Raw genomic sequence first — 15,054 nt, forward strand, 5'->3', positions numbered from 1 at the left:
GCTATTATGAAAACCCGGTACAGAGCAATGCCAGCCCACGGAAGCTGTGCAGATGAACTGTACCCTGTACCCAGTAACACACATCTGCTCTTCAGCTAACAGGAGCTTTGAATTCTGCCGACGTTTTATATAAAGATGAGGTGGCCTAATAAAAGTCTTGTCATTAACGATCTAAGATTTTACAATAAAATCAAGTAAAGATGAAATTTGCATAGTTAGATTCTCCTACTTTACTGTGAGCTGATGGCAATAAGAAAACAGGAACCTGTTGTAAAGAGACACAAGCACTGAACTTACACTTGAAAAAAAAATTTCATCTCATATTAAAGAAGTCCTCTCGATACAAGTAGTAGATACATCAGGTGCAAAGAGAGTTTTGCAATACCTCCGACTGAAACATGCCTCCACATTTTGAACTCTTTGGGGATTCTTTGTGTTTCAGTCCCACTGCAAGCTATCTTGATGTGTCATAGTTCCCTTATTTTACAGAAATTAAACATTTTCCTTCTTAAGCATACACTAACTAGCACGTTTGCAATGCAGAAGCTTACTCATACCATTTCCTGACCCGGCAATATTAGCCTAAAATACTCAGACAACCAACGCCAGCTTCCTCTTCAAGCAGGGTGAGAGCAGCACTTTCACTGGGGACTTGGAGAAGGCGAAGGGAAACTCACTTGAAGCCTCAGCATCCAAGTCCTTCCACCGGCAAAACGCAGAGCATACCAAAGCCACTTTAACGTGTCTACTTAGCACTCGGTTGTGCTCTGGCACAAGTCCTTCTGCCCCCAAATCCCCAAGTGCTCTGGCACCGCGCTCCCTTACGCACGAAGCTACACGTGCGGCAGCAGCTCTCTGTAAGCGCCAGCTCCATCACACAACCCATGATAAATGCAGACGGATGCACATTAGGGACCAGGAACGGAGCAGGAGGGACAAGGAAGAGGCTCTGGGAACCAAAACTCATGCCAGAGCCGTCTCCTGCTCTCGCACAGACTGACAGCTTCAAGGCAAGGCGTTACTGCCTTCCGCTTTCCAGTTTACGACACAGCGGAAACAGTGGTGAAGAACATCACTGCCAAGGAAAGGGAAAAGGAAACACAAGAGAAACTCGAGTTTTTAAAGCCTCCATACAGGTTAAAACTAGCAAAGGTGGAGGTGAATTTTAAAAGCAGCAGCTGTTCAGCAAAATCTTCAAAAATTAGACTTAAAAACCTATTTATTCCCAATCCAAGCAGCCAAGATGTCAGTCAGAAACTATTTCAGGAGCTGAGCCTATGGAAACCCACTGACTTCTCAGCAGTAATTGTCACAGCATGGAGAGAAAGGGAAAAATGTATTTCTAAGAAAATTCTTCAAAGGATGTATAGTCCAGCACGCTGATTTCAATTTAGACTAACAAAAGCCATTCTTCTCTGCATAACCCACAGCACTCTCAGAGGCACTTACTCTGCAGATACCATATTCTTTTACTGGGCTCATTTATCCGAGCTCTTGCAGTTTTTAACTAACATCTCCTACATTGTTACTTGCATTAAAGTTGGTAAAGTAGGAATAGTTTTAAATAACCAATTTCATGGTTCCCTAGTTGGGGGAAAAAAAAAATAAAACAATATGCATGGAAAACTTACCCTCAGCTTTCAGATCTTAAACTACAGATTATATTAGGAGTCATATTTTACGTACTGCTTGCTATCACATTAAGACATTAAGACAAATTAAGTCTATTTGACTATTAAATGTGACTATTAAAGCAATTTCTTAGGTAGCCTGTGTTCAGTTGGCCTTCTTAGCTCAACTGATGAGAAACCTCATTCAAAAAGCACTGAAAATTATTTCCAACCTGTAAACAGCACTTCTGAGAAGCAACGAGCACTCACTAACCTAAAAAAGTCAGAAGCAATGTTACAGATAACCTGAGACAAAGGGTATGCAAAGGTGTATCAGCTGCTAACAGCCTTCAGGAAATCATTGTTAGTACGCAAAAATGTCTACAATTTCACGCTGAACTACTTTACAGACTAAATACTTTTGCCTCTCTCCACAAAAGCTGAAAGTTTCAGAAGGCACAGCATTTATCTAAAGCATAACCAACTAAGACAAGCTTTGATAAACAGATTTAATTCTGGAAGCAAGCTTGAAATTACCCTCCAAGCAGGACCATGAAAGGGAAATATTTAACTTTTCAAAAATTAAAAAAAATCAAGCTTAGCTGCTATCTTAAAACAACCTATCTCAAGTTCACTATTTTCAAACATCTGTAGTTTTTTTCCCACTTTTAAAGAAAAACCTTACTACACAGAGAATCACAGACCCTGACTGCATGAGTGATCAGAGTTCCGATAGCTTTGATTTAAGGCTTCCTTTAGTCTATTTTAATCCCACATTTCCTTCCAAAAAAGACTTTTTAGTCAATAGATTTAAATGAAATGGCATTTATCTGAAAGTCATACAAAACAGTAAGTCAGTTTAGAGCAGTTTATAATCTCTTTGTATTCCTGTGCCCATGGTTTCACAAGCATTCTTCATTTAACAATACAGTAAATTAACTTTTCATAACAGTGAGATTATATTAAATATTAATTCACACAGGAATATTATATCCCAATTTTAGCAATTTATTAGTTTCCTTTTAATTCTTATTTGATGTAGGCATTCATATAGCCTTTATAACTGCAGCTTTCAACTAGCAGGGGGAAAAATCGCCAGCCAGAATCAGGCACCAGCAATACATCCAGGGTTTCACAGATGAAAGAGGAAAAGATTGCTTCTCAGCTGTGCTAAACTTTCTAACTGACAAAATGGATTTCACAAGAAACTAAGAAGTAACTCCTCCTAAAACATCATTTAATGCAGAGAAGAAATACAGGAGATACAAAAGGTTGTCATCTTTAAAAAAAATTATAGCTACAATATCAGACTTTCAATTTAAAGCACTTTCCAAAGGGGTTTCTTTGGCTACCAAAATTTGTAAAGTTTATGACAAAATATACCAAGGCCACGTATAAAAAGCTATACAAGCAGTCTGATAACGCTGAAGAATCAAGAACCCAAAATGGGCTATTTGTTGGATCACCAAATGAATGGGGATCCAGAGCATGGAAATATTCTCTCCATCTAACCAGCAATCCAGAAATACAGGAGAGTAGGAAGGGATTTAATCGACCTAAGACTCAGCAGCCGTGAAAACAAGATGAGGTACAATGCACTGTACAAAACGCTCTAACAGAGAGGACACAGGTGGAGCTCAAACCAAGCCCGTTCATTTCAAAAACAACGCTAATTCCATGAAATATCTATTACAAGGGGAAAACTAGTTTGCTTGCAGCGCTTTCATACCACTGCTCCTAAGGGAAGCTTTCCAGCTGATTTCTGTCTCCTCCCACACCTACAGAGGTGGCTTTCGGACACCAGCTTCCGATCACAGCATCCGTGTGAATTAAATTTGGGAATTAATCAATGCACCTCTGTATCAACCAAAAACAAAAACGTCCATAGGAGTAGATATCTGCTAATGGAAATGATTTAGCAGCCAGTATTTCTACTAAAAAGAGTCACAGCCTATAGTAACACCGTATTTTTGGTGCCCTGAGGAATAGAGATTGCCACCAAACCAGTCACAAAGTACTGTGACCACTACCTGCTGGCCCACTTCATAGCACACAACCCAACTAAAAGACCTTGGAGCAGGTTCTGCACCCATCTCACAGAGAGCTGTGAGAACTCACACACAGCGTAGCAGAACGCAGCTCTCACCTGCTCTATGGATGCTCAGACTTCAAGCTACGCAGGCTGCATTTAGTTCCGTAGGTCCCTCTGCTTAAAAATGTCAGCACAAGAATACTTTAGGAGACAAAGTTCACCTTCTTACCTGTTCACCCTCCGAGGACACTTATCTGGTTTGATATCCACCTCATAGAGGTAGACATCAATCTTTGGGATTTCAACTTGGAAGCAGTTGGCCAGCAGTTTAATGGGTTTGCCCATGGTGCCATAGCCAGGACGTCTGGGCACCATGAGCAGGGGCTGTGCCCCGACGGGTCCTGCAAAAGAGAAAAACGACAGATCAGGAGATAGGCACCACAAAACGCTGTGCTGCAGGGGTACCACCTGCTCGCATTTCGGAAGCTAAAAATACAGAAGGCTCCTTGCATTTGCAGGTACGTGTACTGGTCTCCCACCGAGACTTACTAACATACTTTCTTTTTCAGTTTTAATTCCCTGAACCAACTCACGCAGGGCCAGGCAGGCATCAGAGCTAGCGCGTTTGAAGAAGGGCAGACGGGCCTTACCAAACGGCACGCTAACACGTTAAGTTCCAAGCTAACGCTTGTCCTGTTCCCCTCCATGCCCCTCCACTCACAACTAGATTGCTTTCTTACTGATCGGTTTTAGCTGATGTGATTAGCATGAATAAGATCAGGAAATGTCCTAAACCAACAAAAACGTGTGCTTTTCCTCGTAACACTATTATTGGGGAAAGTCAGCCTGGCATTAAACCACCAGTTTTCACATGCCTTTTTCTGAACACCCGCGTAACAACAAAACTGCAGCTCTGGACTCGTGCTGTTTGTGACAAACTTTTACTGTCGTTGTGCGCATAGCTTGCGAAGACATTATTCTTGAACTGTGCTGGCTGAAAACGGACGAAGAACAAAAACCATTACTTCCTGTGCAACTCCACTGATAAACGTGACCGGCCAGAAGGCGACAGACTCCGATTAAGACGCTAGGACCATAAAACCCTTCCTCACTTAGACTTCAGAAAAGAACACCCACAGGTGCTCAGAGAAACCATCAAAATCCGGAATAAGAGATGTGTATTTCAAAAGTTACCTAAACGCATCTAGCTGGTAACGTGTTCCATTCCCACCCGGTTATCCGTGCCATTTCGTTTGTGCCATTCAGGCAGGAATCCTCAGCTCCAGATCCCGGTTACTCACGGCTTACACACCCCATCGCAGTAGTAAACACGGTCCGCATTCAAGAATCTCTGCTGGTATCGCCCCTTCAAAATACCTCTTTCCATTCAGGAAACAACAAAAACAACAGGCTTTGTAGTCCAAGTTGCTTCCAGTTTTAAAATTACTCATCCCACAAATGTCATGATTTACTGAGCATTCGATCAGATCAGTTAAAAGTTCTCCCCTCCACTCCTACTCAGTGACGCAGACAGCAATTCCTGCCCACTCATTTTCATAGAAGAGTCGAAATGTCAAGTGCTGGTAAAAACATCGTATTTGTCTTTTGATTAATCTCCACCATTCCTGGAAAAAGCTGCATTATCTTGAGGCTGCGTACTGAGAATAGGCGAACATCAAAGCCGAGTTCCACCGTAACATTTGTCTGGCTCTACCCAGAAACCTACCAAAAAATTCTGGGTGGGTTGGCGTTGAGCCCTAAGATAAAACAAAAACAAAACAAGAGGCATCGTTTAAAACACCCTCACAGACTACGCTTATGCCAAACTTGTTCCAGGCATCTGTTCTCTTAAACTCTTCCTTCATTTTGGGACGATGACACGAGTAGAGGCAGCCCTACGATTTACTCCCGAAATGTTTTCTGGATGTAAGCATACGCGAAGAGTTGCTACGAAACATCTGAGTGACACAAACGACTCGATCACTGATTTTATTATTACGAGATCATGCACGCCGTAGTTTATAACCGTAGGAAATGCAAAGACAATACAGATAAGGTTAAAAAGGATGCCGTGATCCCGGCTGCCCCGTCTCCCCCCTGCGGGTGCTGCTGGGGCAGGGAACGCTACCCCGCTGTTCACCCCTCGCTCACACGAACAAAATCCGAGCGTTTGTCTGCACAAGAGCAAAACCCTGGAAGAGGGGAGCGGTATTTGGTTACCGACGTCAGGCAGGGTGCGCCTGGAAGCGGCCAGGGCCGGGTTGTGGCCCAGAGGAATCGAATCAAGGGGGTGATAAATAAACGGTGCAGGTCTGCACGTCATTTGTGAACCGTTTTGGGGCGTTCAGCTGATTTTTGCTGTCATTTCTGTGTGGTGCGAAGGCTCCCTTGGGCAAGCCCGCTAGAAACAGGAGTAAATGGTAATTCCGCTCTGCAGCGGCTGCCCAAACGTGCCAGAACCCCCTCAAAAACACCCCGCTTCCAAAACACACTGAAAGGCCACGCGGCGCTGCCTTCGAACCCATGAACCAAGCCCCACGAAGCAAGTGCCCAAACACCGGAGGATGCTCCCAGGCACTGGCCAGGTAAACCAAAACCGTGAGCTGCGGTGTTACCCTACCGCACGCTGAGCACGCCCACAAGGGCTACGTTCAGGAGCCGCCCAGCCATAGGAACGCAAAGTCTGAAAAACCCCCGCGATGGCACTGCTGCGGCGCGGCGGAGGACGAGGGCAGAGGTTTTTTCTGCCCCAGCACAAGGTTCGCCTATTGCTACCCTGCTGCTGCAACACCAAACGTGAACGCGTTCCTAGCGTGCTCTTAAAAGTCCATGAAAGAACACAGACCAGGTCCATTTGGGACGCCAGATCGGTACTCAGTTCACAGAACAGGTTGCGGATGGAAGGAAGCAACAAAAAGCGGTGACCCACCGCTGCAGAGCACGGAAGGACCAACGCCCAAACTGCACCCGGAGCCTCGGATGGATTCCTGGGAGGCTTTTCCCCAGCGAGGGAGGAAGCCTCCAGCAGACACAAGCCTCCAGCAGACACAAGAGCTGCCACTGGGTACCGTGAACCTTCGGAGCACGCGGTCCCTCAGAGAACACAGGGGGACGGGCTGCAGAGGAAACGTTTAACTAAGCCTCCACGTGGGTAAGAACGCAGACCAGAAAATGAGACTCTCCTCAGGACCCGAGGGCATATCGATTTATAAATCGCTGTTCGCGGCATTCGTTGGAGGCATTATTTATGAGCATCCTTCAACGCTGGAAGACCTCCCACAAGCGAAGGCTCGGGAAGAGGCAGCAGCGGAGCCTGCCGGGACCCGTCCCCCACCGCCACCGCCACCCGTACCAGTATCAATTCACCAAAAAGCAAAAAATGGCTAAAACGGAGCAAGTATTATTCATGAAACGCCAAAAAAAAAACAAACCAACTCACACCAATACTACTTCTCAAAGAGCTGAAGCCTGGAGTGACGTTAAGACCAGGGTCTCTGGCTCAGACACAAGTTCGGTCCAGGCGGAGGCGCCGGCACCTCGGCAGCGTTGACCCCAGCTGAACTTGCAAACCTCCGAAGTTTGTGGTTGTTGGGATTCGGATCCACAGCTTGGAAACTCCCTCCGAAATCAGACCACGTGCCAGAGCAACGTGGAAGTACCCCGATGGCTTGGGCAGGATCTGAATCACGACAGTCCCTTCTGCAGAAGTACAGATTTACTGCAAAGACCAAACAACGAAACCCTACGGTGTTTGCTGTGGCGGCACAGCTCGCGGCTCAGACCCCGTCTGGCTCGCACCCAAAACACAGTTTGAATCCGGCAACCAGACGGGGACCCAGGCACAATAACGCCTGAACTGAAAGCGCAGGCACAGAAACCTCCCAACTCTTCCCATAAAACCGTTCCGGGGAAAACCGAAGCTTTTGGAAGGCGAGGCGGTGTCAAAGCAGGAAGCAAAGCCCCGATTTCTAGCAGGATGCTAATAGAAAATGCAGATCTCCTTACGTGATGCTTTCTGCAAGGAACGAAAATCAGCGCCAAGCCTCCAGCAAGAAATTATGCCTTTTCCTACGGTGGGCTTCAGCATTACAAAATTAAAAACTATTAACAGATGACTACTGAATAGATTTGTGTGTGTGTAAAGCTGTTCTAAATCTCTAATTGAATGGGTGACCACCCGGTCTTAAAAACCAGGATAGGGGACTTAACGGGGAAAAGATGATTGAAACTCCAGCTCAGGAACACGAGGCAGACTTGTCTCACAGACCTCATCCCCCGGCCGGAGCCTGCACGCTGCAGAAAGCTCTCTAAAGAGAGGAGAAAGGATGGAGAGGGGAGGAAAAAAAAAAAAAAGAAGTTCCCTTTCAGAGGCCCCCAGCTTCTGTATGGACTCAGAGGCCCAACCCATGGAGCTCAGAGAAAATCCAGTCACCAGCAAGAAATGAGTTAATTCTAAATTAAAAAAAATAGATAGGGAAGATTATATTTAAACGTTGGTTTCAATAACCAGGCTCCTTACTTATGCCAGAAGTCATGAATTGCCGTATTTCTGCAGCAGCAACCTCTCTGGGTGGCATTACATTATTTATGAGTAACGCAATCCACGTTTTCTAAGCATTCCTGCTCGCAATTCAGGCTCCACTTTTTTCTTTTAACGGCCTCATCTAATAAGTCGTGTTCAAACTCATCAAAAGCCAACGTTTTGACGCCACTCGCAGCGATAGCCAAGCGCACAGACAGCCAGCATTGCGCTGACTTGCTCTAGCACAGCACGGGTACAGAAGACACAGCGAGGTGTTCTGGAAGCATTTACGAGATAACAAATGCTTATAAATTCCTGCTAAAAAATAAAATAATAAAATCTAAGGGCAGAGAGCGTCTAGCTCCAAAAAGCAGCTGATCTGTGCCGTGTGTTATCAGCGACGGGCTGGAGGAGGAGGGAGAGCGCGAGGACCCCCGCCAAAGGTGCCGGGGTTTTGTCTTCCCGGTTTCCTACTCGCTGTTTTGAAAACGGCACAGTCCCTAACTTCAAACTGCTATTACCGAGCAGGAGAAACGCGCTGTCCACCGGCCTGCCACCTTGGGCTCAGGTTTGAGCCGCACGCAGCTCCCTTTCTCCGGTTTTCTGCCTGAAGAATATCTGAGAGCAGCGCGGCAGATCTGAGGCACGTGGGATACGGCCAAATTTAGAACCGTGCTACCAGAAAATAAAAATACGTTTTAACAGTCACCGAGCAGAACTTCTTGAAACGTAACGCTAAAATTACTTAACACCCCTTAGAAGTTTCGCGTGCGAGCAAAATTAAAAGCAATAAATTAATGACTAATCTCACCGTTTTCACAAAAACGCACCGCGGTACAAAGCACCGAGAAGCTGTGCCTGAAGAACATTAAGAACCAAACCGGTTTGTATCCAAGAATAACCCTTTCTTTAATTAAGAGGTGAATGCTTTCCATGACAGCTGGGTTATACAACCTATTCTAATGCAGAAGAAAAATGACTTCAGTTATCGAGATCTCCGATCACTTGGCAAGCCACCCTGCTGCCTGCTACTTCTCCCTACGGATCCGACACGAGTTTTCGGACGATGGCTGAGCTTTGAGGCTCCCCTGAGCGCCCCAGGTAGGCGCTGCCTCTCAATTCTTCGCTGCAGGAACCGGCTGGGGCGAGTGGGAGATCGCTGTTTGATTAGCACGTTGCTTCAACGCGTACCGGATGTGTTGAAAAGCACACAAGCCTTATAGTCCTGTCGTCGTTTTTTTTGTTTGTTTTGTTTTAATTTATCTGGGAAATTAGCTCAAGAAGTACCCTGACAGTTAAACCACCGAGGAAGGAGCGATTTATGGAGCTCGTGCTCTGATTCAAACAGCTTCCCCTGCAATTCCACCGAGGCGAGGTTCCACTCTAACTCACATCACATGCGCGCTGTTCTGGGGAAGAGTAACTTTTGAAGGCACTTATGATTCATTCCCCTTCTCCGCTCTACTCCACCCACAAACATGCAGCTTTTAATGGTCCTCCCAAGTCGCCAGGCTTCACGCAGAGAGAAAACACCCAGTTCTCAGAACTGGGTCTGCCCAAAGTTGGGAGAGGAAAGCCACCAGGCGATGGAAGACGTCCGTAGTGCTTCACTGGAAACGTACCGGAGCGGCGTCACCAGAACGACGGCACGTTTAACACAAAAAGCTTTGAACTTCGGAGGAAGGAGTAACGAAGTGTAAGCGGAGAGGGAGGCAGTGCTCGAGTCCTCGGGCTCGTTATGCCACAGAGCGCCGGCGATGCCATGGCAGCAGGGGCGCACCGCACACGCCTGCCTTGGGGAGGTTCACAACGCTCCTCTGCTGGAAGCGCGATGCCCGACACCCAATTCCAGCTCTCTCAGAGCTGTTTTCACTTCCCTTCACCTTTCCACAGCCAAGTTTGTTGCTGCTACTCCACCGTTTACTTGATTTCACCACAAAGTGCACCCTGAGCAGCTGCAGCCGCAGCCTCCCCCTGCTGTAAGCCACGTTTCAGCATTATTTAGTCTGGAAGAGGCACACTTTCCAGATTTCAGAGGCTAAGATCACCACACAGACAGGAAGCTGCCCACAGCACCGCTTCACCTACACCACGCTGGCTTCCATCCTTACTCCAGGAATACTCACAGCCCTGTGCTTCCCAACTTTGTGTCGGAGACACCGCTTACCTTCCCTCCACACACAGAGGGCACAACATCTCAGTGGCTTTCTCCTTCAGGAGACAGAGCTTCAACCCTTACGTGCTCAGCCACGCACGGTTTGTGTCCTCCTGCGCCAACGCCGGGGTCTGGTGGCCAGAAGGTTCCCTCAGACATTAACAAAGCACAAAACCTTTTCCTCGTTACGGAGCAGACACGGAGAGAAACGTCCCTCGTGCTGAACACAACGCTCCGCGGACTAACCTCACCAGGAGCGCTGCCTCACGACGGCAGCGCTTTGCTAAAATCCAGCACGTTGCAGCCTTCCAAAAGGGAAGCTCATAGGAAAGAAAAAAATGAGACATCTGTGCGCTACTCTGGCAAACCCGTATCTTGAGATGAGTCGAATTATACCAGGTTATCATTAAAGTTTACTTAACACACACAGATCATTAGCACAGCACCTGAATGCCGCAGGACTGCTAACACCCTGCGCCTTCCCCAGTTGGTTCCAATCCCATCACCCAAGCTCATTAAGCGAGGACGCAGCTCGGGCGGCAAGCTTCTCTGGGCCAAATCCATCCTCAATTCAAACCTCTGCCTAAGCACCAAAGCCACCTCCACCCGAAGGGACGGAAACACACACGTCCTGCTCAGCCAGCTTCAGCCCCACAGCCGCGTTTTCGGCAGCCGGGGCTCCCGTCGGCGCGAGGGGCACGGCGCTCGGCGCGGCTGCCGACGTGCCCTTTGCCACCCGCTGCCTCACGCGGCGCCGAGCGAACGCAGCCCAGAGCCAAGCTCTCCTCGAGCCGCCCCGGCACGGGGAGACGAAGGCTGCTGATAAAGCGAGGCGGGAGTCCTGCCGAGCACGTTTCAGAGGCGGGCGGCAGGTGCTTCGGGCGCGTTTCAAGCACTTTGGGGATGCTACGGGTGGGGGGTTTCTCGTGGTAGAAGGCCCGGCGGGTGAGGGAGGAGGCGGAAGGCTCTCCGGGATCCACCGTCACGTACCAAACCGCCACGGCTCCGCGCGGGGAGCCTCGGGGTGCGGGGAGCCTCGGGGTTTTGGGGCGCAGCCACCACCGGGAGCCGCCTCACGTCGGTGTGCCCGGTGACCCCCCCCCCCCCCTCCCCCCCCCGGTGCCGCCCGAAGCCCAGCTCCCCGGCACAGCACGGCGTTATGCAAGGCGGCCGCACTGCCACGGGGCCGGCCCGTTACGAAACGTCCCGAAACCACCGGGGGGGTACCGGGGGGGGTCCGCACTGCCCCCCGCACCGGGCCCGGTGCCCCACACCGGGCCCAGATCCCCCCCACCGGGCCCGGTGCCCCCCCCTCAGGGCCCCCCCGGGTGCCCCGAAACCACCGGGGGGCTACGGGGGGGGGGTCCCCACTGCCCCCCCAACGGGCCCGGTACCCCCCTCAGGGCCCGGTTCCGCCCTCCTCAAGCCCGGTGCCCCCCCCCTCACGGCCCCTCACCTGCGCTGCCGATTTCCATGCATGGAGCTGGGCGCAGCCGCTGGGGGCTGCGGGCTCGGGAGGCCCCGGGGCGGTGCTGGGCGGCGGCGGCAGCAGCGGCGGCCCGGCGGCGGAGGCCCGGCCTCCCGTCCCGTCCCGTCCCGTCCCCTCCCGGCGGAGGCCCACCCGCTCGGCGGAGGCCGCAGGCCGCGGCCCGGCCCCCCCCGCCCGGCCCCGCCCGGCCCCGCCCCGCCGGAAGTTGCGTGGCCGCCCCCGCAGCCCCCCGGGCTCGCGCCTCTCGCCGCCGCCGCCGCCGCTCGGCTCCGCTCGGCCCCGCGCGCCCCCGCCGCCGGAAGTCCCGCCTCTAACGCTCGGCCCCTTCCTGGCGGGGGGGGCGGAAGTGGCGGGGGAGGAGGGGGCGGTTGCTAGGCGACGGCGGGATGGGGCCGGGGGGGGGCTGAGGGGCCCTGAGGCGGCCCCGTCTCCCCTCGTTGTCCCCTGAGGGGCCCTGAGGCGGCTCCGTTTCTCCCCCCGTTGTCCCCTGAGGCGGCTCCGTCTCTCCCCGTTGTCCCTCCTGCACCCTGCGAGCCCCCCCGCAGCCGCTCGAGGGGCTTCGGTGCCTCAGGGGGTGCAGCCCGGGGCCGAACGGGTTCCACATCAGTTCCTTTGGGCATGGAGGAGAGAGGGACGGGGGTGCCACCAGCCTCCGTCCTACAAACGTACCTCCATCCTCCATCGTACCAACCTCCATCCCACCAACCTTTGTCCTACAAACCTCCATCCTACAAACCTCCATCCCACCAGCCTCCATCCCACCAGCCTCCATCCCACCAACCTCCGTCCTACAAACTTCCATCCTACAAACCTCCATCCCACCAGCCTCTCCACAGGTCATAAGTATTCCTCCTATTGAGGAGACCAGGTGGAGAGGATGGGGCCAGTAATCTCAACGTTTTTGGAGAGGTCCTTAGCAGTGGGCAGTGATAGGGCAAGGGGTAATGGGCATAAGTCAAACCTCAGGAGGTTTCGTCGCCATCTGAGGGAGAACTTCTTTACGGTTCGGGTGACAGCACTGGGACGGGTTGCCCAGAGGGGCTGTGGGGTCTCCTTCTCTGGAGATATTCCAAACTCACCTGGATGCCATCCTATGTAACGTGCTCTGGGTGACGCTGCTTGAGCAGGGGGTTTGGACCAGCTGATCTCAGGAGGCCCCTTCCAGCCTCAGCCATGCTGTGATTCTGTTTCTCTTTAATCCTCACTAAATGAACATTAAAGGACTAAGCCTCATCCTTCGTTACCCCCAAGAACACCGCACACTGCGAGCACTTCCCATGTGCGGAATGTGGAACAGCCTGGGCCGGAGCTCTGCGGACTCCAGCACGTTCCGTCCACACTGCCAGGACAGCCACAACAGCCGGGCTTCGTCCTCCGGGCTGAAAAATTCAGGAATGCACAAAAGTGGCCTGGAAGGGGCCTGCAAAGCTGCAGCAGTGCCCAAACGCAAAGGACGAGGCACGAAACTGCTCTGTAGGCACGGTTAAAGGCAGCTGCAGGGTACACGTGGGGACGGGCAGCTGTCCCACGAGCCTTTCACGCAGCCTTCTTTCTCGGGGAGTGACATGTAAAGACATCTTACAAGTGCACAGTCAACTGTCTAAAAACTAACACCTGATAAACACACGTTATCCTTCGACATCCCCATAACAACCAAAGGATTGACATCGGGCTTGTGTTTGTTTTTCCAGTTTGCAGAGGAGCTATGAGACTAAGTAGCTCGGGCTGAGGAGAATAAAGGCTATGATTCACTAGATCTGCATAAATTCAGAGCGTACGCCTGCCCTCTCCTCAGTTTTTGGCAGTGTTTTTAACAATGTTTAGTACCGCTTTGTTATAGATTTGGTACACAAACTGTCACCAGAAGAAATGCAGAGGGTAAAACAAGCAAAACAATTGTGTGCGTGCGGCAAAGTGACTCAGACGTACCAGTTCCAGCGTGGGGTCAGGCTGTGGCACCCTTACCTCTATTTTCTCTTCCCCAAAATACTTCTTTGATAAGAAACGTACATGAATAAGAGAAGTATAGTGAAGCTATCCAAGCATCTTTGAACCTGCTGCTTGTTCTGGAGGAAGGATGTCAGCTTTCCTGCTGGTGAGGGGCATTTCCCAGCTACGCAGCTGCGGAGGTAGCAGCAGGGGAACTGCACCGTCGGAGCAGCAGAGTAGAAGCTTCAGATTCAAGATCCAGGCTTCACATACATTATTAAGAACTCCTGTTCCAGGGACTGCTAACCAAACTAGCCTTAAAAGCATAAATTTAGTTATCAGAGAAGTTACGTTGTAAAGATTCTAAAAACATGGAAATTAAAAGTAAGCTACTAGAATATTTCCTTAATTGTAATCCTGAGAGGGAAGGGGAAACGTGATCACCAAGATCAAGCAGATATACCCAGGGCAGACATCTCCACAGAACGCGGGTACCTCAGAGGTATGCGAGCACTTCTGGTGCTGCAGCTTAGGACACTGTAATCAGAACCGAGGGCTGGGGCTCAAATGCCGACCTAACATTTGAAACCAAGGAGTCCGATCTGTTTTCCAGGACTTCAGACCCAGCTTCACAAGGCACAATTTTCTGTTACACCTCTCTTTCTCACATACAGTCCCCCTGAAGCTGCAAAAGATTTTTCTGATATATATGTATATATATATATTTTAAATGATATTACCTTAAAAGGAGCAGAAGGTGTGCAGAATCTGTAGAGATCCTCAGTTCAGTGTAATACGTTCTGCATGCTAACAGTTTAATTAAATTAGCTGAGTATGTGCATGCCATTAGCAAGTCCCTCCTTAAAATCACTAAGCATTATTCAAAAATCCACAGTTACAGCTCAACTGCTAAATAATTCAGCGTCTAAAGGTATGTCAATACGTGCTTGCAAGGTAGAGCCCAAACTAATCCACAGGATTCAGTGGATGGCAAACAGCCTCCAGTTTTGTACCCCAAGACAGAATCCTGAGCTATTGGCATGGGTTTGCAGAGGACTGTGGAGTTTGCAAGGAACTCTAAAGCTGGGAAATGTAACGTATTACAAGGTACAGAAACACGGGGATCAAAGCTTAACCCCAATCCAAAAGGAGTCTGAAATCTGCCCTTAAAGCATCTCGGAGCCAGTGGGCTTTTTATAACCCTCCGAGCACGAAACAAGCCGCGCAGGAAGCGTGCAGATTCACAGCAGACGGCCATTGGAAACGTCTGGCCACAACTCACTTGAACAGAAAAGGCTGAAACGATCTCACAAGTGC

At 50.1% G+C, this 15,054-nt stretch overlaps 1 protein-coding gene across 1 annotated transcript in view; it reads right to left on the bottom strand.

Moving 5' to 3' along the window:
- AGO3 (argonaute RISC catalytic component 3) overlaps window positions 1–11,985 on the bottom strand; it is a 29,885-nt gene extending 17,900 nt beyond the window's left edge. Inside the window, exons 1-2 of the mRNA XM_083810445.1 lie at window positions 11,776–11,985; window positions 3,872–4,043 (exon numbers count right to left, since the gene is read on the bottom strand). Of these exons, the coding sequence (XP_083666571.1) occupies window positions 3,872–4,043; window positions 11,776–11,794 (191 nt within the window). The 5' untranslated portion in view covers window positions 11,795–11,985. The remainder of the gene's footprint in view (window positions 1–3,871; window positions 4,044–11,775) is intronic.
- Between the last annotated feature and the right edge of the window lie 3,069 nt (window positions 11,986–15,054).

Source organism: Anser anser (genome assembly GCF_964211835.1).
Source record: "Anser anser genome assembly, chromosome: 24".
In the NCBI taxonomy this organism is placed as follows: domain Eukaryota; kingdom Metazoa; phylum Chordata; class Aves; order Anseriformes; family Anatidae; genus Anser; species Anser anser.